This window comes from Empidonax traillii, unplaced genomic scaffold, assembly GCF_003031625.1.
Source record: "Empidonax traillii isolate 1590-97213 ecotype Southwest subspecies unplaced genomic scaffold, ASM303162v1 scaffold583:size513456, whole genome shotgun sequence".
NCBI lineage: Eukaryota > Metazoa > Chordata > Aves > Passeriformes > Tyrannidae > Empidonax > Empidonax traillii.
Window position 1 is genome coordinate 234835 of NW_020955776.1, and position 23324 is coordinate 258158.

A 23324-nucleotide genomic window follows, 5' to 3' on the forward strand; every position below is an offset into this window, starting at 1 on the left:
TGCGGCGCGAGCGGGCCCGCGTGCCGAGCCTCCCTATAAAGCGGGGGGCCGGGCGCGAGCGCGGGGCTCACTCGCCGCCGGCGCCGACGGTGGAGGGACGTGCGGGAGCCGCTGCCGCCCCCAACGGCCGCCTCGCCATGAAAACCAAGTTCTGCAACGGCGACGCCGACCCGTCCCCGCTCGGGCTCCTCCTCGGACGTGGGTCCGCCGCGGCCGGGCAGCCGCCCTCGCCGCTGGCTCATCCTGACCCCGAGGGGAAGGACCCCGCCGCGGCGGGCAGAGGCGGCGGCGCCGCGACCCCGCCCCCGGCGCTACCGCCGCCGCCCGAGGAGGAGCCGCCGCCGCTCGACCCCCAGACGCAGCGGCGGGCGTATCTGTGGTGCAAGGAGTTCCTGCCGGGGGCCTGGCGGGGGCTGCGGGAGGAGCAGCTCCACATCAGCCCCATCAGGTCAGCGCGGGGGGGCGGGCGGTACCGGGGGGCGGGGCACCCTCGGCGCGGGGAGCGAGGGGCTCTCACTTTTATTTCGTTTTATTTTTTAAAGTCCCTCTCGAATTGGGCTCTGTGGGCGGAGGGCAGCGGGCTGGCCGCCGCACCCCCGTGCCGGAGCGGGTGGAGGTGCGGGGGGGGAGGGGGGGGGGCGGCGGCTGCTGCTGCGGCTGCTGCATCGCGCCGGCCCCGTGTCGGCCCCGCGCCGGGGGAGGAGCCCCGGGCCGCGGCGGTGGAAGGGATGGAGCCGGCACGAACCGCTGCACCGCGCCCGCAGCGCCCTGCCGGGGAAAAGGGTCCCTCTGGCCCCTCCGGATGGAGAGCAGTCAGCAGGTGAACGCCATGTATCGATGATGTGAGTCATCTTCCAGCGCACATAGTAACGAGTGGTTGTGACTCAGCACGTTGGCAGCAGAAATATGTAAATTGGGGATGTTCTCGAAGCCGTATGATGTAATGTGTTTGAGATACTTGCCTCTTTATTTTATTTTAATAAACCGGTGTTAGTTTAGAGTTTCCCGTTTGTACACCGCTTGTCTAGCGTCCTCGTGATTGATCATTCCACCTGATCAAATGTTGAGTCATCTACAGTGTTAAAGGAAGGATAAGGGTATTACCTTCTGCCCCTCTGAGTTTGCTTTCCTAATGTTTCTACTTTTGTTCATATACAAAGTATATGAATATGAAATACATCTACCCTTGCTAGCTAAGGAATCATAAACATTTGATAGAGCTCTGATGTATAAAAGTATGATCAAAATCCCATCCTGCTCATTTCTAAATGCGTTTTAAAAACCTTATTAAAAATGAGCAACTCCTTGAGAGCCAGTGCAGGTAGTATTAGTATTTCTAGATCATTTCTTCTCCCTTGACATGATCACAAGGAGTTCACAACGGGAGAGAATTTTTAGAAGACTGATACAGTTCCTAAACAGACTGGTCTGATATATCTGTAGTTTGATTTGCTTAAGTTTTCATCAGTATAAATGTGTACTACTGACTTTGGTACTTATTTTCCAAAGCTGCATGTTTTAGCACAGTTACCTTTGCATTTCTTGGAAACTTCCCTTCTAAGACACCGCTCCAAAATGGCTTGGTGGTTTCCAGATTGGGAAAGAAGAGAAGGTGGGCTGAAACTTAAGAATGCGTAAAGCCGTGCTAATTGGCAGTTGCTTTTTTTTTTTTGGCAAAAGCCTTCCCACTATTTTAATCCACAGGAAATGTATCATATTGGTTTGCTGATTCTAGTTTCACAAAGTCAAGCACTCTGTGCATTTTCCAATGTGTCCATCAGTATTGCTGTTTTGAGTGCAAAATCTCGTTCATGAAGAGCTGCTGCGTATTTGGTATCATAGGATGAAGGGGTGCAGTTCTTGTTGTCAGGGAGCAGATAAAGATTCAGAATGCAAATACATAGGTACATCTAACTGCTGTGGCTGTGGTTAGGGGTAGCTTTGAATATAGGTGACCCTTTTGGAAGGGCTTCCCTTTGGAGTAATTTGTAGCAGTAAACTAACTGGTAGCTTTATCTGTATGAGTGAGATGTGCCCTTTTGACCCTTAAACAAGCAGTTGAGTCTACTGACCTTTCAGGAGAACAATGCCTTTTATTACACTCCCGTATGGATTTCCTTGATTAGAGGTACCTTTTGAAGTCTTAAGTGCATAAAACTATAGGGAAACTTCTGTTTCGTGGAGTTCAGCCTCAGTAAGACACTCCTGTTTGTCTTATCTGGTATAAAAGAAGAGTTTCTGTGTTTTCATGTACTGTGTGCAGGCTGGGCATGTGTTTAAGTAATGTAACTATACAGGTTCTTGAGCTTTAATCCAGTATTTTTTTGTCAAGTGGGTGTCAGTGTGTTTAGTTTTTCTATTTAGGCTTTGATGTTTTCACCAAAGTTTTCATCAGTCTTAGAAAAGGTGGCAAATATAAAAAAAAAAAAAATCTGTTTAGCGCAGTTCAGATGAAGCCAGAAGTTAGTATAACCAACCTGTGTTCAGATTGCATCTGAATAGCTGGCTTTGCTCTTTGTTTGATATCCTTTCCATCTGTCTCTTGGTTTTTTTTCTAGCTGTTCACCTTCATGGTTCAAAGTTACTTCATATCTCGTCTCTAAACATCCTTTTTTTTTGGATGCTTGCCAAGCCACCTGGTTCTCTTCTGTCTCCTTTCTTAAGCATGTTGTGCAGCTGCTGTTTTACCCTGTTTTCTTGAGTTTTTTTTTTTTTCCTTCTCAATCATTGACTTTGGATATGTAGGCCAGCCCTTGTCTCCTTGGTAGCCTTTTTCTTCAGAAAGTCTTTACTACTTCCCCATTGTGCTGGAAGAAAACCCAGAAGAATATTTGAAAAAGCATTGAGAGGAATGTCAGGTTAGGACTAGGAACTGCATTTTAGCCACTGCATTTTGGATCTGTTGTGGATTCATGGAATCCAAACACACTGCAAAGTAACACTAAATACTTATGGTTTGGGTGATTAGGGAAAAACTGTATTAGGTTTTGAAGAAGGTCACAGCGTGACAAAGTGTAGAGTAGAATCCATAGTGGTAAACTATGTAGCATGCTGTAAGTAAAGTTACTTTTAAAAATATGTGCTACCTCATCCCTTTACTGCTAGCTACACTGTTTGGATTGTACCTGGTTTTGAAAGCTGTTTCTTTAATGATGAGACAGACAACACTTTTCAGTAGAGCTGATTTGCATTTCTATTTTGCAAGCAAACCAGAAGTTTCAGTACTTTTTTTCCTCCTATAGGAGAGGAAGAAGTTGTAGGTAAAATCTCTTGCAGAAGAGAAATTTCAGAACTTCATCAATGAACATACTGATAATGAAAAGAATGTGGAAAGTCAGTGCAGTAGAGAAAATGTGGGTTGAGTAGATGGATGTTCTTAGTGAGCTACTAGAACATCAAGAAACTTAGTTTCTCCCATCTATTATCTATTGGGACTGATAAAGCCGTAGAAAACAAATGCTGCTGCTTTTTCTTTAAAAACACTGTTATAAAACTAATTATATGAAAAACCAGCATATTTGTGTAACACCTGCGTGATTGAAGCACAGATCTCCCTAGTTTGTGTCTCTCTTGATGAGATTCTGAGTGTAACTTTAGATTTGAGAAATAAATATGAGCAACTTCTTTAAAATAAAGACCTTTAATTGTAAATTTCAAAATTGAAAGTGTGTCCCTAAGAACAACAGCATAAGACTTTCATCAGCAATGCTGTAGCACAGGTATTCAGGTTAAATCTTTATAGCTGAACTCTGTAGCTGCCATCCCTTTGTTACCAGCTCTTAAGTCAAACTTTTATATTCACAGCATGGTTTTAAACTTATTCTGCCAATGTTTTGCTTGTGCAGCCAAGTATATTTGACAAGATTCCATCACTGAAAATTATGTACAGAAGTCTACATCTTAGTTGCTTGTTGCATTTTCACATCAGTTTGTTCATAGCTTGAGCTGTGATTTGGATCAATAGATCTTGATGGGGAAGTATACATTAAGCATGAAGCTGCTTTTTTTTTATCAAAGCTTTATATGTTATGAGTTATTGGTACTGTTAGAAAACTGTTTTTCCTGTTAGAGTAGATCAACTAATCGCGCCAAAAGCTATGTGCACCTCAAATTTGTTGAAAATGAAACATGTATGGTCGTGCAAGTTACCTGATAAATGTATTTTTCTCTTTTTAGAGGTGGCCTCAGCAACATGCTGTTTCAGTGCTCACTACCTGATACCATTGAGACAGTTGCAGATGAACCACGGAAAGTTCTCCTGCGCTTATACGGTGCAATCCTGCAGATGGTGAGTACACGGAGTGCTTTGGGAGTGGGAGGGTTTCTGTAGCTTCATTGTAATATCTTTGGAGAACTACATTTGTGACACTGTGCAACTTTATCTTTTGGGGAATGTGTTTTACTGGCAGGGGGAGGGGTAGATTGCTAGCTGAAAGTAATTTTCTTTATGGTTTGTTACTGTCTAGAACTTACACTCATTTCTACACAGGTCCTGACTGGCGTGTGTTAACTGAAGGCTCATTTGCTGTCTGTTTGAGCACTAATGTTTTGTTTATGGTGTTAAGTTTGGACTGCGGTGTTTCAGAAAAGTTTGCTTCTGTACAGAATGTAGGACTTTGACATAACTAGCAAGATTGCAAGAGACTAAACTGCTTAATTTTAATCTTGGTAGCACTTATGTATCTCGGAGATTAGTTGAAGGTTTTGTCAAGCTTGTACAGTGCCCAGGCATTTTATTAGATCTCATGAGTAATTGTGTTGCTGGAAAACTTGATCTATAGCGTTAGAATAAGAATGAAGCGCGAACATCAGTACTGTAGTCATCTCATTCCAAAACATGCTTTCCTAAATGTGTGATACGCCTCATAGCTGGCATAGAAGCTTAAACAGATGTTTGTGGAGCTCTTCTAATATTACTTTTATTTGGTTAGTAAAATGTAAATAATACTGAAATTTGTCAAACCTTAAGAGAAGTCGTTGGCAAATCTGTTTCAAATACTAAGGTTTAAAAGCAAGAATACTTTGTGAAGGTGATCTCTTCTAAAGCTTACAGATTGTTACTGTAGGACCGTTCAGCAGATCTTCTTACCCATCTCTGCTAGACATTTGATTATATTGCAAATAAGTAATCATAATGTAAGCGTTTAACCTTATGAAAAATTGCAGCTTCATAACATGACATTTTTATGTTGGCAATTGTTTCTATTTGACTTAGAGGGTTCTGGTTTTATTATCCATTCATTTTATATTTTCCAGTACTCAGTCACTTGCTTTGCGCAACTGATCCAGTAGCTGCAGGAGACTGACTGTTCCTGAAATTTCAACCCATTCTTCCTGCTTCTGCTGTCTTGACCAAACTTTTTATTAAGACTCATTGGATAGTGTCACTTTACTGACTTTAAAGTCTTCTTTTATTATATTATGTGAGTTATTAAGTTTCCTGTGGTGGTAAACTTTACCAGAAATATGTAAAATATTCCAGTGGTTTGAAATAGCATGAAATGCTTGGCTACACCACTGTGTGTGTGTTGGGAAAGTTAAAGAAAAAAAGTGTATAGAAGTTAATGAATTCAAGCTGAAATAGTTTTTAGTTTAAGAGAAACCAAAAACGGAGGGAAAAAAATGGTGGTTAGAGACTTTGTTTTCAAAATGATTTCTAGGGTTGATACTAAGTTTGGGGTTTTTTTTTCAGGATTATTAATGTCTTTATTGTAATGCTGGCTTAATACATAGCATGCTTGAGTAGGAGCATGGACTGTAAAACTTTTGTAGTAGTAGAGTTTCTGTTGCCCAAGAGCTGTGAAGAAATGTGGCCTTTCCCTTGTATTTCAAAGGAAAAGTGGACTCTAGATTTTGGTTGTGCTCCTCTTCCCTCAGGGTGTTTTTTAACTTGCCTTTTCTGTGCCCCTATGCACTGAAGAAATCAAAATTAATTTTTGGGCTCTAAAATCAGAACTAATTTGGTTTGAAAATTGAAAGTGTGTTCATAACTTTCTAACCTTTCTACTCTTGGTGTTGAAGGATCTTTTGAGATGTCTAACTTCCTTTATTTCCGTAGTGGCAGTGAAATGACTGCTCTTGTTGGTGCAGTTCACTAAAGGTTAAGTAAGCAGAGAAAGTCCCAAGGTAAAACTTTCAGATTGCATTGAGGTTCACAATTTTTGTCAACAAACATTTGTCTCTTCCAGCCCCTCTACCTTAAATGCAAGTTAAAATATAAGCAAACTGTTTTATTGGGATGTTTTGAAAACCTCACATAGGATTCCTGTGAGTTTCTGGGTGGCATAAGCAGAATGTTATGACAAGCCTGTTAAGAGGGAGTAATTTGATATTTTTTAGTAAAGTTGTTTAAGTTGAAAACCCTATAGAAATTAAGGGACAGTGCTTAAGTAAGTTGCATTTTGAGACCTTACACTAAAATCACAACTTAATTCTCAATGACTTAATTGTAACTGCCACTGGGTATTAGTAGTTACCACTTGTTTGTTTGAGCCTTTGTAGCATGTTTTAACTCTTGTCCATTTTACTTTCTGTTGAAATTGGAGCATAAAACAGTGATATCAGCTCTCAATTCTTACTGTAAATACTGTATATTTATAGCAACCTGCACCAAATTGTTGTATGTACAGAAGACAAGTTTAAGATTTTGAATACAAGTAAAAAATGGATACCTGATTACTAACTTCAGAATGAACGATACTGGCACCATAATTCTTTGAGCCACCTTTTAAAGGAACCTTTTTTGCAGTTTGAAAATAGCTCCAGTTTGCTTATTATGACTCTTGGAAGACACAAATGTCAGTACATGAAACTCATCCAATACAAACCATGCCAGCTGGCCAAAGCTGCCACACAGGGAAGGCTTTGTGCCTTCCTCTGTCATAGCTGATATGTCTAAACCAATTTCTTGTGTGCATGACTGTTTTGGGGGGAGTTGGGGGGTGATGAAGTGTACTGGCTTGGCCATTATTATGAATGGTCTCACTGGCATGGATGTTCATAAATCAAGGACTTCTTTTGAGTATATCCTTGAGCAGAACTTTTTTTTTTTTAAGACAAGTATTGTACTTGTGACAGGTTAAAGTACTAACCACATTAAAACTCAAATGTTTGAGGCACAATGCAGATATGTCCTACATTGAAAAAAGGGAAATGTCTTACTCTGCTTCACTTACTCTTGCTCCAGCTTAGTTACTTAATTTAAAGGGGAGCATTGAAAGTAAAACTCTTTGTGATAAAATGTCTTTCTGTTGGTTGTATTAGTGTTAACAACTGAAACAAAAGGTTCTCCATCAATATGCCACTTAATGTCCAGACTTTAAAAATTGGACTTCATATGCAGATTACTAGTGTTTCTAACATCTTAGAAATGCTGATAGGATTTCAACGTAAGATAGCAACAGCAAAAAAAAAGCTCAAATTAAGGTGAATTTTTTTTTAAAGTTCACCTAGCAAAAGGTAACTTGGGGACTGATTCCCATTCCTTCATACATGTCAAAAGAACCTTGAACTCTGATTCACTGGGGCTCTGTTACTTTGCAACAGCCAAAACAAAATCTTGTGTATAAGTGAGAAAAACAAACCAATATACCTAATGTTCCTCTCTGGTCTCTCAATCTCTATGTGAGCAGATGCAAAATAAGTATAAATGGTTGCCACAGTTCCGTGGTAAATCTTTTCCATACCTGCCTTGCTGCCTTTTATTTTGTGTAACTAAATAAAATGCAGACTGCTGTGTAACTGTAATTATCAACGTCTTCTGTGGTTGTTGGTGTCCATGTCTGTTTGTAGCATGGAGTAACTACAAATCCCTGGCACTGGCAGACGGCTTGAAAGAAACCAAGCACCTCTTACGGGGATATATTTGTGTTGGGTGGAGTTAAGGGTGTTCTGGGGGTAATGTACCACTTTAGTTGTATATGCATGTGTTCTCTGCTGCAGGCTTGCCCATGCGATCGTGCCTAGAGCACTCTGGTTTCCAGGTGACAGACACGATTCACGGTATAGTATGAGATCTCTGAAGTTGGAGCGTTCTCTACAGCTTTCATTTTCTTTAGTACTGGATTTCGTTGTTTAAAAATAAGCCTTAAGTAGCACCAGCTACTACTGTCTGCATCTGAATGTTTACAGCAATGACAGAATATGAAAAAACTGCTACTTCCTTTTCTCTGCTCCCTCATAAGAGAATGGTGGCTTGAAATGAAGAGGATTAGAGAAGTCTTTGTGGCTTTTGTAGAGCTTGAACTGGGAATTCTTTACCTGCTAGATTTTAGGACTTCAGCAAATTAGTATCAGTTACTTCAGGTCTGGCAGGGATAGGTGATCGGCTGCAGATCCTTAGAAGCAGATGTAATTATTGCTGAATCTAAAGCTGTTCTTGTTCCTGAACACTGAAATTCAAATTGATGTCTTCCAACAACTTCTAAAAAAGCTTCCCCTGCACAGATCGCCTCAAACCCCTGAGGCAGTTCCTTGTAATGTTGTAATTTCTTGAGATTTGAATTCCTAGGGATTTGTCTAAATCAAGGTATTGCAGTGTTTTGAAGTACTGAAAATTAAAGCTGAGTAAACTCAGAAAAATTGAGTTATAATGTTAAATTTGTGAGCAGAGCTAAAAGTTATTTGAGGGGAAAAAAAAAAAGAAATGCAAGTTCCTTCTCTATACAGAATTCTCTGGCCAAGTGTCATTTGGGATTATTGATACAGATCTCCCAACTACAAGAGAAATAAATCAGGGACATCAGGGAGAACGTGTTGAACTCAATTTTCTGTGTCAAGCTGCCAGATGCATAAACACTGTCTGGTCATCTTCTGATCACAGATCAATGTACACTGTCCTCCATTCTAGGATTTTGGTCTTGTATCCTGCATTAAAATCAATTAACATGATCGCAAATTAGACTCTAAAAACTTGTTAGGTATAGTTGTTCTCCCTTACTAAAAGTGTAGTGAGCTTTCTCAGTCTACTTTGAGAATAAACATTCTTACAATAAAAGAAGCGCTGAACAAATATTTAAAGAAATCTTAAAGCTACAAAACACATGTCCATTTCTAGTTTACAGAAAAGCTGAAGTTTGCATTGGTTAGCCAAGAACAAGTGAACTAGGTAGGTTGATCAAATGCCTCATCGTAATAGATGTTTCGCTTTGAGCCGCTGTTCTCGTAGGTGATTGTGCAATCAGGAAACAATCAAATTCTACTACTTTAATATCTGATAAACTTAGTTTAACCAAACTCTTCTATTACATAAAATTGCATCCTGCTTACTTCATTCTCCTTGACCATATGTAGTGGAGACTTTCCTAACTCTAGGCTGAGTACATGGCCATGTGTGAAGACTGATCCTCTCCAAGCTCCCATTCATATTTGGAAGTTATTTACAAATTCATATTCATTCTCTTTTGGACACTAATGCTCCATGCTGAGGGAACAGAAAAGAGGAAGGGATGCTGCAGAAGTCTCCTCTTGTGATGACTCTGCAGTACACAGCCCTACCTGTCTCTCTCTAATGGCACAGTAGATGCCATTAGGCTCTCTCCAACACGAATTTGAGGTGGACTCTTGGAACTGGCCAGCTCTTTATGCACTATGACTTCTGGAAAGCAGATGCCAGTTCAGGTTCTAGGGAAAAGTTTAATCTGCTTATCTTCTGCTGAACTGAACCATTCTGAGAGCACCATTTATCAGGAAAGACTCCTGGATGGTGAGTAACCTTCTGACTGCTCAAGAAAAATCTGTGAGTGGTATTGATGTAGGACATGCTTGTTCAGAGAAGCCTTCTGTAAATGACCTTAATGCTATTAAATAGTTACACATTTAGCTGTAGTGAATATGTTTGACCTTTATTAATTTCCTTGGAAGGAATATAAAGTAATGGTAGTTTCCATATTGTTTTGTTTTAAACTTATTTTATAATTGTTACGGGAAGTACTTGCTGAAAGACCATCGATTCATGTTAACTATCCTTCTTCTATAGCTTTTGAGATACTGTAACTGCATAGCTTGTGTAAATCATTAGCTTGTTGTATTGTACTTAAGGCAGCTGGTGTTGCTTAACTGTATTCCATTAAGTTCATATTTCCACCCTTGTTTTGGACATGTTAGAGCTTTGGAACAGAAAGGTATGCACATGGTTCCGTGAATGAAATGTTTGTGTTCAGAAGGTAGAGATGCAGGCTGCCTTTATGGGCCTCTAAAGCTAGTCTGGTTTAAACAGTCAGTGGTGGAATTGCAACATAAATAGCAGCCACAAACTGTCACTAATTCTAAGCAGATATTTGCTTTCTCTTCTCCTTACCTTCAAGCCCTTTAAAGGACAAGATTTTTAATACATCTTGATGCAGCTCTATTAAAAGCATGTGCCATTGAGGGTTCAGTTGCTGATGGTATGGTTTAATACTCTGCAACTGCTTTATAATGACTGTTAACAACCCTAGCACAATCCTTTATGCATGGGGTTTGTTAAAGTTTTGCTAGTATACTGCAGTTCTCAGTGAGACACCTCTAGCTTACATGGGCAATTCATTTGCAGAAAAATCTTGCATTTGCATGGCCAGTGGTACATTGGACATGTAGCCTAGGCAGTGTGCTCTTAATAAGGAAATTCTAGTCACAAGAAATTTGGAAAATAAAACAACAGGAAAGAGCAAGTGCTTTGTAGCCTTCGTAACATGCCTCTTTTTAGTAGTCCTAAGGCTTGTATGTAATCTCTGTAATGCATTTCAAGTGCTTTGGCTGGAAGAATATCATCCCAGATGTCATGCAGAGGGACTTAATTTTCTCTTAATTAAAAACGTTCCTCTAAGCTTATGGTACATTTGGTAGACTGGGAAGCGATAAAAACCTACCTGAAAATCAGGTATTTATAAGTGGCTTGATCTCAGTGGCACATCCTTTTGAAAGATTTTGGAATTGTTGAAATAGTGTGGTGGTCAGAGGTCAGATGGATACTAGTGCTGTAGCTGTCACAGATCCAAGACAGTGTTGAGACTTCTAGTTAATTGTAGCTGGCACTTCTACTCCCTTTGTTCTGGTGGTTGCAGGTTAATCATGTTAAAATTCATCTTCTCATTGTGTTTGGTTTTTCTCATTCATAGAGGTCCTGTGATAAGGGAGAGTCTGTACAGTCTCAGAAGGAAAATGACTTACAAGTGAGTAATTAAATTTGCTTATTTTACAGAATTTTATATGTTATAGGGAAATGTAGTGATCCTACTTGTTTTAAACCAGTAGTTACTCTACCTAGTTGTAGAAACTATAAAAAGTTTCTGGACTGTTTCTAGAAAAAATAAAAGTAATGAAGAAAAATTTATTTGCTCATAGAAGTAATATTATGATGGGAATGTCTGGACATAGTTAGGAAAGATTTAAGCATTCCACATCATGAAGAAACAGCCCTGAATCCTACCCTAAATCTGAACATTGGTATCAGTACTGCTATTTCTAGTATTAGACTCTTCCTTCTTTAGTACATGAAGGTCAGTACTCTGCTTGACCTAATCCCTATTTTCTAATATATCAGTGAACTCCTCTGAGGAAAGTAAATGGAGCTGGAGAGATCTTGCTCTTGAACATGAAGTGTTTCTGATTAGCACTGTGCTTGGATCATCTGTGTTCTGCAAACTTTAAAGTTCTTGCATTTGGAACCATTTCTGCTCCTGAAGCATAATGTTTATTTGAGTGTAACTTTTCATAAAGTCATCTGAATAGGATTTGGTAATGTAGATTTCTACCCTGGCAGTATTTTTTCAGTAAGGGATGCAGCATGTTAGCCAGATGCCTTGCTTGTTATATACTGTTGGTTTTCAGCTCTGTAATGATTTTGGCAGTGACTAGGGAAAAGTACAGTTTACTCAGTTGATAAGTGCTGCTTTTCTCCCCTTGTATTTTTTGCCTTATGGAAATACCATCTGAAACAGTTTAAGCATTTGGATTTTTTTTCTAGTGAGTTGAAACCGGTTTTAAATTTTTTGTTGTTAAATGACTGCTTTTGAAGTTTTGTTGAACTTTCAGTTTAGTTTACTGGAACAGCTTCAATCAGTTGAACCGAGACTGAACTGAAAAATGTGCTGGTTTGATACCTCAGTTTTCTTCAGTGATGAAAAATGGAGGTGGCTTGATTTCTCTCTCACCCCATATCCTGTAAAAAAAAAAAAAGTTCTTAAAATTTTATAAAGAAAACCAAAACCCAAACAAGCCCCACCCTGATACCAGAAGGTCATAGATATTTTGCAGTATGGGAAACAAGGTTTTGAACTTCAGAACTGTTAATTCATTGCCTGAAAATAGTGGTTCTCTGCTGGTAGGTTGTTTTCTGCTGTTAGTCTTGTAGTGCTGAAACTTCATAATTGAACCAGTATTCTCAAGAATTACTGTCAGAATGGGTTTGTTAATCTTCCTGTGCCTAGGTAAAAATTGTGTTCTGCTTGGATATCCTTTAGAGAGAATGAAATCCTCTGGGTTCACTAGGAAAACAATTGTAGCTGTTCTGAGTTGCCTGATGTGTGTGACAAGTGTGAGTAGATGTTGGCTAGTCTTCTGTCAGCTCAAAAGGTCTTTTAATAGGGATTATCTAAGTTTTACCTTGGTTTTGCTCTAGTTAGGGGTAATTTTCCTCAGAATATGACTATTTTGTGTATTTTATAGTGAACTTCTTGTTGAAGCAGAATTAAAGCAGAAGCTTCAGTTTTAACTGAAGTGCAGAAAGACTTGATTTCTCCTTGACTGAATGGGAGTTGCATACTGGAAAAGTCTTGTAAAGAGTGTTTATAGTTCCTAAGTTTCAAATACAACATTCATCTCTAAATATTCATTTAAAAATGTGAGTGGTCAGATCTTCTCCAAAAGTTTGTTTTGAATACAAGTGCTTATGGATGCATCTCTCTGAAACTGGTCAAAGTTGAGAAGTTCAGAGCTTAAAACAACAGATTGTTTTCTTGGCGTCTTAAGTGTATTGCAAAATGTTTGAAGGCATTGAGAAACATCATTTACTTGATTACAGTGCTTGATCTTATTAAAAGTTGTCAAGTAAACATTTATCTGGGGAGTCAGATACCTGGGTTTGTTCAGTGTCCATATGAGGTACGCTGTAGAATTTTCTATGTCCTTCAGTAGTTTATTACCACACCTATGCTTGACAATAATGTGTGGAGTGGAGACTTGGTAAAAGGTCCATCAGATATTATAAAGCAGAAGCCTTTGAGCCTGAGATTACATAGACGGTGTTATTCCAGAGCTCTAACAGGACTTGTTCTCAAGTGACTCTTCTGTTACAGTGGAGGAAGTTCTGCTGCTGCTCTAAACTTTTTTTCTTTTAAGACTAAAGTATCAGAGCTTTCAAATTGGAATATTCTTACACTGCTGCTTTTAGATAATATTTGCCTGTACTTTTTAATCTTGAAGTAGCTCTTTCAGTATTTCTGGTTGTCACTTCTGATGCATGAAGGGACATCTTAATGAATAATATTTTTTTTGTACTTGTTGTTATCCAAGAACCGTGAGTTGGTTTTTCAGTAAGATGTGAAAACAAGGAACAGACTTTTAAAACACCCTGGCGTTGTACCAGACACAGACAAAGTCAGTATTGGTTAATAATGGACATTCAGTAACTTGTATCTAATTTGCTTTTTGGTGCTAAACATTAGGTTTCAGAATTGAACAGAAGAGTTCAGATCTGGGGGGACGAGGGAGGGGCAAGTGAAATGACTAAAAGCATTTTATTAGTGGATAATGCATTTGTTGCTTTGAGGAGTTGAAAAAGTGGTGGAGAACAGATGCAATACAGTCATATGCAAATTGTCTTGAGCTTTCAGTGATGAGAACACAGTTACATGAATCTTTACTACATTTCCATATGAAATGTTAGAATTTCTTGATGTCAGAATAAGGTGTGGGTCAATAATAAAAATTATCAGCAGTACTTCCTGGTGCTTACTTAAGAGCGGATCTTCTATAGACTTATTTACTGTCTGATACTGCATTGACTACACGAATGCAAAAGGCTCTGTAGTCACAGATACCTCAGAGCTTTCTTAAATTTGTGCTCTTAATTCTTATACTTCTAAGGGTCATGGGTCAGACTTATGCAATGAGATGCTCAGAAGTAGGCAGAGGCTCAGCAGATCTCCAGTATTTGAGTACAGCTGTATTCTGGTTAACATAATTGCTAGAAGTAGTGATTTATAATGGGGCTTCTGTGTTTACTTACAGATAATCTTGCCTATCAAGAAAGTTATACCTCATGATTTAAACATGTATTTTGAGACATTTCATATTTCTATTAATTTTTAAACATTCGTATTGAAAAGTTGCCTGCATGTGGTTGTTGTGGACAAAGTTTACTGATGTAAGGAAAACCTTGGAGAAAAATTATTGAAACTTAGGTATGTTGGCAGTAGAAAAGAAATAATGTTTATTCATGTGCTTGTGGTCCTTAAGATTTTAAATTACTCTCTCTTTAAAAACATAGAATAGAGAATACCTAAAATGCACTTAATAGAATCCTAAGTCATTCTTCAAAATGAAAAGTTTAGTTCAGTCATTCACTTTATTCACTTGTGTTGTTAGAATGTCCTTTTGTAAGACAGTGATCTGAAGTGTGTTAAAATAGTTAATACAGGATAATATTTGTAGTTCCTGTATTGTACTTAAGTAGGATAAACTCCTTCAGGAAATGAATTCTCAGAGTTCCCACAGGTTAGGGAGGAGAGGATGTTTTGGTTTTTGCAGTTTTCCTTTGAACTGACCCACCAACAGTACCTGTACAGGTTTTCCTCCCCAGCTTTAAACTTGAAAGCAAAACATTTGTATTGTTCCCATGCTGACTAAAAGTTACTAGTCAAGGAACTTTGGTTAGTAAAACATTGAGTCTTCTTTTTTAAAGCTAGCACTGAAATGTCTCACTTCGTAGAAGTGTAGCTATTGTGTACAGCCAAGTTAATTTCTATGCAAGCACCAACTAATGCTTTAATTTTTTTGGTAGGGGGCAGAAGCCATGGTTCTGGAAAGTGTTATGTTTGCCATTCTTGCAGAGAGAGCGCTTGGCCCAAAGCTGTATGGAATCTTTCCACAAGGGCGACTGGAGGAATTCATTCCCGTAAGTCCTGTTCATAATTAGTTAGTGGGCTGCTGGTAGCTGTTTTAATTAGTCATGACAAGAAGGTCGCTGGACTGCCCAGAAAAGCAGAGATGTGGGAATGGAATACTTGGCAGCTTGTAATAATTGCTGGCTGTAATTCGATACAGTTATAGTGGGTGTTGGAGAGCCCCATTATAGCTCTTGCCAGGGAGAGAGATATCTAAAAACTTTTCAACTGTAGCAGAGGCTAATAAATGAAGATAAAAAGCCTGTTAAATACCAAACATAGCATGGGAAGCTATGGAGTCACACTTCCCTCTAACAGCAACAAGGGCAGATGCTTTTGATGTTCTTAAATATTTATACTCATTCTGCTTTGAAGATATTCTTAGTGTGAGATGTGATACTCCCCAGGTCTTCATCTAGATGAGAACTGATTAAGTCATAAGTAAGCTAGGCTGGCTAACTCAGCTTTTCCCAAGGCAGCAATTTTGTAAGTTCATCTGGGATGAAAAAAGTCTATTGCTTGGGTACTGTGTTAGCATTTCACACTATATTACATGGAGACTAATACTAGTATTTGTAATTAATCACACTTTTGTGATTAATGAATTAACTGTACTTTAAGAATACTGTATTTTATTACAGAGCAGGAAACTGAGGACTGAAGAACTAAGCTTACCTGACATATCTGCTGAAATAGCTGAGAAGATGGCTAGATTTCATGGCATGAAAATGCCATTTAATAAAGAACCTAAATGGCTTTTTGGAACAATGGAAAAGTAAGTTATGCAATACTTTGAGAGAAAAAAGGTGACCTGTTGTAATTTTGATAAGCAGATCATTCTTCCTGAATTCCCGAGAACACAAGCTCTCACTGTACCTGAAGCTGTTACATGAAGTAACACAGTATGGGAAGAATAATATGCTCATTGTCATCAGTGCTGTATTATTGCCTGTTTTTTTAACAGGTATCTAAATCAAGTGCTAAGAATTAAATTTACCAGAGAGTCCAAAACCAGGAAACTGAACGAACTTCTCAGTTACAATCTCCCCAAGGAAATGAGAAATCTAAGGTATGCTTATTTTGTTTATCGCTACCTTCCAATTTGCGGTTTCTGTATGGATTTTTGTATACTTGTTCAAACACATTATACAGTATAACACCCTATATTCATTTTACTTTACCAGCTGGGGATTGGTTTTGGTTCTGTAGCCAGCCTGAGTCTCATACAACTACAAATTGATGCAGTCAAATTGCTGATCTGACTTGCTGATCAGTGAAGTTACACTTGATTGTGCTGATGTTTGGCTACTAATTGAGAAAATAAGGTCTTGCTGGGAAGGAATAGCGCTTCAAATTCTTATGACAAAATTCATCTTCACCTGGAAATGGAACTGAACTTAGTGATTTGTTACTTACAAGATCCTATATTGCTGTTTTCTAGAGCTATGCTTGAAGCCACTTCATCACCAGTTGTATTTTGCCACAATGACTGTCAAGAAGGTAAGCTGCTAATATTTCAGTCTTGTTCAGTGATGTAATACTGAGCTTTTTCTGGTTACTGGTTTGTTCTCTGACAGGCAGCCACGATGTGGAGATGGCTCTGGTAGCTGCCCTGGAGAGCCGCCTGTGCTCTCTGGTGTGCTGCAGTAGCAAAGCAAAGTGTTAATGGCTTCAGCAACCCTTGAGGCTTTTTAAGAGAACTCTGGTATCTAACTGGGTTAAGCCAAGCATGTACACATGCTCTGTTAGTACAAGTCAGTTGATGGTGGGAGCCTTGGGTGTTTCTGTTTAGACCGTGCCTTTCTTTGCTGTCTGCAATATACACAGTCAAGGTAGGATAATACTTCAGTCATTTTAAAGGATACTGAAAAAGTGGGTGGTGAAAACGGAGACTAAGGTAGTTTGACTCAGCAGTTTTCATTTTGTACTGATAAGAAACATTAGGAAAACCTTACCCACCTTTTTAAAGTGCTCTCTGGGAGTCATGGAAGGAATAGCAATTTTCCTGAGCCAGTTATTGAAAAAGATGAAGAGGAGGCAGGGCTGAAGGTGTTGGGTATGTTGTGTGCTCCGTGTCACCTTCACAGTGGGTAAGCTAGGCTGGGCTGAGCTGGAGGGATGCTGTACTGGGACCATATGCAGGGCTGTTTTGTTCTCAGGGGTCCTTGTTAATGAAGGCCGAGGAATTAGCCTGGAGGAGGACTGCCCTGGAGAAGAGACACATAATGATAGGCAGCACAAGGCAAAAAAGCCACTGATTTGAGGTCTGAAGAGCTAGCTCAGTAGTGGTGGAGAGACTGGGGTCTCATTGCTGATCAAGGTGCAGTACTAGAGGAGTCAGAGGATAATAGGGCTAGGGCAAGCTGTGGAGCCTAAAATTCCAGGGGATTCGGGGAGTGGTAGTTCTGTAAAATACTGTGATTGTTCTGTTGGTGCAAAGGTATGGCATGGAGAACCGATGTATCTGTGGAGAGGGGTCAAAATATTGCAGAAATCGACCTTACTCAGAATTTGTTTACTAACTGGCACTTGACAAAGGCTGACTTGATGTCTTTCAGATGAATTAGAGTGAATATGTGAATTGAAACACAGATAAAGCAATGTCCTGAGTTTTCTATAGGTACCGGTGATGCCACATATTGGAACACCAGAGTGGTCAAACTGTGGCTTTCAGGCTGCCAAAAAGCAGTTCCTGTCCCAAGTGTTGTGTGATCAATGATAGTGCTACACAGATATATATGAGAGATGGTGCAAAATCTATAGATCTCCAGCTGTAGAAAGAAACAATGCAGCAAGGACTGCTAAGGCTGACAGTTCTTCCTCAGTTAGTTCTAAGAAACAGGATGCTTGGGACAACAAATCTGCCTCTGCCTGTAAAGATGAAAACTTTCTTTCAGCTTTACAAGGTTTATCATAAATATCTCAATTTCCAGTGAGCTGGTGAACAGCTAGTACAACTTGGCTTTTCTTGTTGTGGTTTAACTAAACCCAGCTGGCAACTCAACCCTGCAGAGCCTCTCACTCGATCCCTGCAGTGGGATGGAAGAGAGAATTGGAAGGGTAAAAGTGAGAGTTTGTGAGCTGAGATAAAGGCAGTTTGATAGGGAAAGTGAAAGCCGTGCCCACAAGCAAAGCAAAACAAGGAAGTCATTGACTGCTTCCCATAGACAGGCAGATGTTCAGCCATCTCCAGGCAAGCAGGGCCCCATCACATGTAACGGTGACTTTGGAAGACAAATGCCATGACTCCAAATGTTTCCCCCACTCTTCCTTCTTCCTCACACTTTGTATACTGAGCATGATGTCACGTGGTCTTGAATATCCCTTTGGTCAGCTGAAGTCAGCTGTCCTGGCTATCCCCCCTTATAACTCGTTGTGCACCCCCAAGTGCTATTTTGGGGTGGAGTGTGAAGCAGAAAATACTTGGGCTCTGCATAAGCACTGCTCAGCAGTAGCAAAAACATCCCTGTGTTATCAGTGCTGTTTCTGGTACAAATCCAAACATGGCCCCATGCCAGCTACTATGAAGTAAATTAACTACCCCAGCCAAAACCAGCACACCCGTAATTCTTCTGTGCAGATATAAGGGATAACTGGGATTAGCTGCACAATGTTTCTTAAGATATACAGTATTGTTTTTCTCTACTTTTCCTAGGACCTTAATGAACATGCAGTATTATCTTAATTTTCAGGTAATATCTTACTTCTGGAAGGCAGAGAGAATTCAGAAAACCAAAAGCTGATGCTCATTGACTTCGAATACAGCAGCTATAATTACCGGTAAGTCACTTTACTTTTTATATAGCAGGAAAGTGTATTACTTTCTGTATTCTACAGGGAGACCAAGTGCTGCACTGTGGATTGTCTGTCCATTCCAAATCGTTGTTCTGGGCTGTTAGTGGTGGTCAGCAAATACAACTAGTCAAAACAGCTCTGATCCTGATGCTGTTGAGTATAGGCACACAGCAGAGTGTTGGAGCTCCGTGGTTGTCCAGACTAGAGGGCTCGTTTATGCACAGATGGCTTCTGGCTTGCATGTCAAAATTTCTTTCTAGTGGGAAGCTGAGAAGGGTATTTTGTATGTTTGTATGCATATAGGGCAGCTTTGCTTTTGTGGTTTTTCTTTCTGTCCTTTCTAATGGCTTTCTCATCTGTGCAGATGAGTAATCCGAGGTTTTTCACTACATGGTTACACAACATGCTTCTTGTTCTTCCGTCAGTCATCTAGTTAACTGTGTTTTAAGGGTGATCTAAGTGTGTGAAGTCATTGGGATCATTAAATATTACCATAACTGGAACATAATGAAACACTAAATTGCAATAATGTAAAAGTAGATATGTTGAATACTTTGAATATGATCTCTTTACGTGTGATAATGTTAGAGATGTGTCTGACTTCATGCTGAGATGTAGTGGATACTCAAGTATTTTTATTGTCTACATTGATAGGAAATTTGGTAGCAAAGTTTAGTTTTTTCATGCGGACAGTAGTTTTCATTCTTAACTGCCCATCCTAACTAAATGGTTTTTATAACTTGCAAAAAAGTTGTATTCTAGTGATCGATTATCTAGCTCCTTCAGCAAAACTGAAGTTATGAGTAGACTTGTGCTTTTAAACTTGATTTTAGGTTTGCTTAAATGAAAACAGATTGCTAGTTCGCAAATATTGAGGTACTCTTTCTTTTTCAGAGGGTTTGACATTGGAAATCACTTCTGCGAATGGATGTATGATTACTCATATGAAAAGTACCCATTCTTCAAAGCTAGTGTCCTTAAATACCCTTCAAAGAAACAACAGGTAGAGACATAAAACATAATTAATAAAATACCAATGTCCAGTTTTCAAATCTTAAGTCTTTTTCAATTCTCTTTTGGACTTAGTGTCCCGAGAATTTTCCTCCCTGACTTCCTTAAATGTAACACTTCCTTTAATCCTGGCTACTTTTGCTTTAATAATCATAGTAACTTAATAGCTATTCAGGATAGACTATCTACTATGTGCTATGTAGCAGTCCACCACAGAGAGTCCAGTAGTTGCAGACTGCAACTGTGAAATGAGTTTCCAGTAGCAAAATGTTGCTTGTCCTAATATTATGTCTTTTCTTAAACCAGACTTCCAAGCGATTATTAGAACCACCATTAATATTAAAGTGAACTCCAGCACTGTTAATGTTTGGGGAAAAAAATAAATGCCAGTGTATTGGAAAGTCTACCTAGGTCTGAAAGAAGGAAGTATGTCTTGAGATACAAAGTTGTAACTGTTGTTTACTTGCCTTCCAGCTTCATTTTATCTCCAGTTACCTGTCTGCATTCCATGATGGCTTTGAAAGTCTGAGCAACGAAGAGAAGTCCAAACTAGAAGAAGAAGTGTTGGTAGAAGTTAACAGGTAACTTGTCTTGTACAACTGTGTCTCAAGTTACTGGTCCACTGTGAATCCTCTACTTATAAATACCTCACTGGGTGGAGAATATTGAGCCAAGAGAGATTGTAAATTATTTATGTGAGGTAAAGAACAATCTGTCTATTGTAATATTTAGATATGTCATACACAAATACTGGTGTAGACAAAATATACTACGTGGGAAGCTAATTGAATTATTTTTGTTGTACTTGAAGAAAAAGTATGGACATCCCCACACTAGGGAATAGTGTTTTAAAAGGACATTGAAATAAGGTGTTGCGACTTAGCTGGGTATCTCAGTAAACATAGCCCTGTAATTTCAGGTTTGCCCTGGCATCACACTTCTTCTGGGGTCTGTGGTCTATTATCCAAGCAAAGATCTCATCCATTGAGTTTGGCTACCTGGTAAGTTCTTCAATCATAGTTTCACACAACTAAAAACTCATAATCTAAACTTGTGGTTGGTACGTTATCAGAAAGTAAATGAAATGACCTCTCATAGCAACTAATACCTTTTGAGGGGAGTAAAGATTTGAAAAATCCATTTGTTACTAGTTTGTGCTCTTTCCTTAAGAATGTACAAAACTTCTAAGATTTTAAAAACTTCTGAAATTCTTCCCATGGTTATGTTTAGAGTCTATAGACCCATATATCAGGCCTTTCAGTGGGATGTTGCCTTGCAGTGGTGCATTCTTCTGCAGTAAGGCATTCTGTGCAAGAGGAAAGCTCACATGCACTGAGTGTGAATTTTTGCAACTGAGTACTCAAAGTGCACATGAAACAACATATTAATGTTCGGTGTGCAACAGTATCCATGCCAGGTAGCTGCTTGTACTTGAGAGACTGATCAGTCTTGATCTGTGTTTAGTGTACTGTAAAATATGACTGTCAGGTACATGGAATATCTTGCAGGAACTGTTGCAGGAACCAGCCTTTTCAGTGAAGTCCTGGCCTTTTTAGTACCTTTTTTTTTCTGACATGTGGGCAGCAGTTAATTATGTCAGAGTTGAAATAAGATTGGTGGAAATTTTAAGAAGCCAGAACACCTCTGGAGAGATTATCCTTCCCAAATAGAGCTAATTAATGCATTGAGATGATGGATTATGAAAGTAACATAGTTAATACCTTCATTATGCTTCCCCTTCCCAAATAAGAAAACTCAGCTGTTTACTGAATTGAGTACTAAATGTCCCTTATTTCTCCAGGAATATGCATTATCCAGATTTGAAGCCTACTTTGATCAGAAGAGGAAGCTGAAGGTGTGAATGTGGGAGGAGTGGCCTGTTGGTTACTGTATGAAGAGGGCAGCTGGACAGAACTTTCACTGTGCTTAGGCTACTGTGTCTCTAACGAAGGTGTCACTGAATTCCAGTTCCTGGGAATGCAGGTGTACAGTACTGAAGACTATAAAAATGACTTGTTTACAGTTTCGTAAATACTTGGAATGAGATTGGGAGGCAAGAGTAAAATACAACAGTGCAATATCTTTAAATCTTTTCAATCTAGAAGCTATTTTATATTATGGGAGAAGCTTACAATTAAGTGTCAATACCACATGCATCAGAGCAAACTTACTGTGAGTACATTTGTGGGGGGGTGTTGGCATTATGGTTTGGGTTGTAAGCAGAATAGTTATAAAAGATGATTCATTCCTCTTAATGGGAAGGAAAAGCGAAGGAGACAACTGCTAAACTGTGAAGTAGGCTTAAAAACTTATTGTGAGGTTAGGTTCAACATGCCCCATGAACACTATTTTCAAAGCTGCTGATACGTTACACCACTTTAACCAGAAGCAACTAAACACATTGAAGCAGTGTGCTTTAAAGTGTTACTGACACATACATGAATGTTTATCTCAAGCTAGCGTGCCTGGGAAGTGAAGTATGAATGAGCTTTGAACTGGGCATTCTGAAGGAGTTTGTTTTGAACTGTTCATTCCATGTCCTTCAAGAACATGCTTTAGCCCAGCGTGGTTGTCTCTTAAAATGCTGTGTCCTGCACAGGGGGTTCTGTGGACTGGCAGCACTGGGAAGAGTGCCTTGAATTGCTCTAGCAGCTCCCCAGATAACTGGATTGGCATTGACAATACTGGTGACTGAAGCCTGTCTCTCTTCTTGTGTTGCCACAGTGTATGGCTGTAAGAAATAGTAGAGCCAAAGACTGTGGAGAACACTTCAGGAAATTGCTCTGCCCATCCAGTCCTTAATGTGGCTTGGGAGGTGCTTCTCTTGCACCTTCGATTCTCATCATGTTCCAGCAATTCAGTAAAGTGGAGCATCTTGTGGGGAACAATAACATGTATATTGAAACTTGAGTATAATCTGTGTACATGTCATCTAAAGATTTCTTTAGATTTTTGGGAGCTTGTTTATTTTGAATGTTACTTGTTTGTGCTTTCTAACACACTGTATTATAAATAAACTTTTAAGTCTACACTTTTTGACTTGTATAGCAAATACTGTTTCAAGCAGCTGAAAAATGTGCAGCATTTCATGTACTGTATAGCATAACTTGTAAAAGCTGTCATTTTATTCTCTTGTATAGAGAATCATTTTCCATATGTTCAATTATTAATACTTTATAATAAATATAAAGCACTTAAAAACCTTTTTATTGGTATTAAGTTTTTGTTACAGCAGCAGGATAAAATAGATGCTTTTTCTGGCCTTAATACTGAAAGTGCTTCCTTGCAGAGGCAGACTGAGTTATAGGCTCAGTGCTGTGGAATATATCTTCTACTTAAAGGTGTCTCTGGCATTTATTGTCTAACTGAATACTAATAGAAAGGTGTTTTAAACAAGTGATGAAAAGCAGGCTGAACAACTATTTATAAGTCTGT

At 39.2% G+C, this 23324-nt stretch overlaps 1 protein-coding gene across 1 annotated transcript; it reads left to right on the forward strand.

Moving 5' to 3' along the window:
* Positions 1 to 84: 84 nt before the first annotated feature.
* Positions 85 to 23094, forward strand: CHKA (choline kinase alpha). The gene is made up of 12 exons (XM_027898174.1): positions 85 to 448; positions 4177 to 4288; positions 11097 to 11150; positions 14981 to 15094; positions 15725 to 15858; positions 16048 to 16152; positions 16525 to 16583; positions 18776 to 18863; positions 19773 to 19881; positions 20364 to 20470; positions 20809 to 20890; positions 21691 to 23094. The coding sequence occupies exons 1-12, from the start codon at positions 138 to 140 to the stop codon at positions 21748 to 21750; spliced, it is 1335 nt and encodes a 444-aa protein (XP_027753975.1). The 5' UTR covers positions 85 to 137; the 3' UTR covers positions 21751 to 23094.
* The last annotated feature ends 230 nt before the right edge of the window (positions 23095 to 23324 follow it).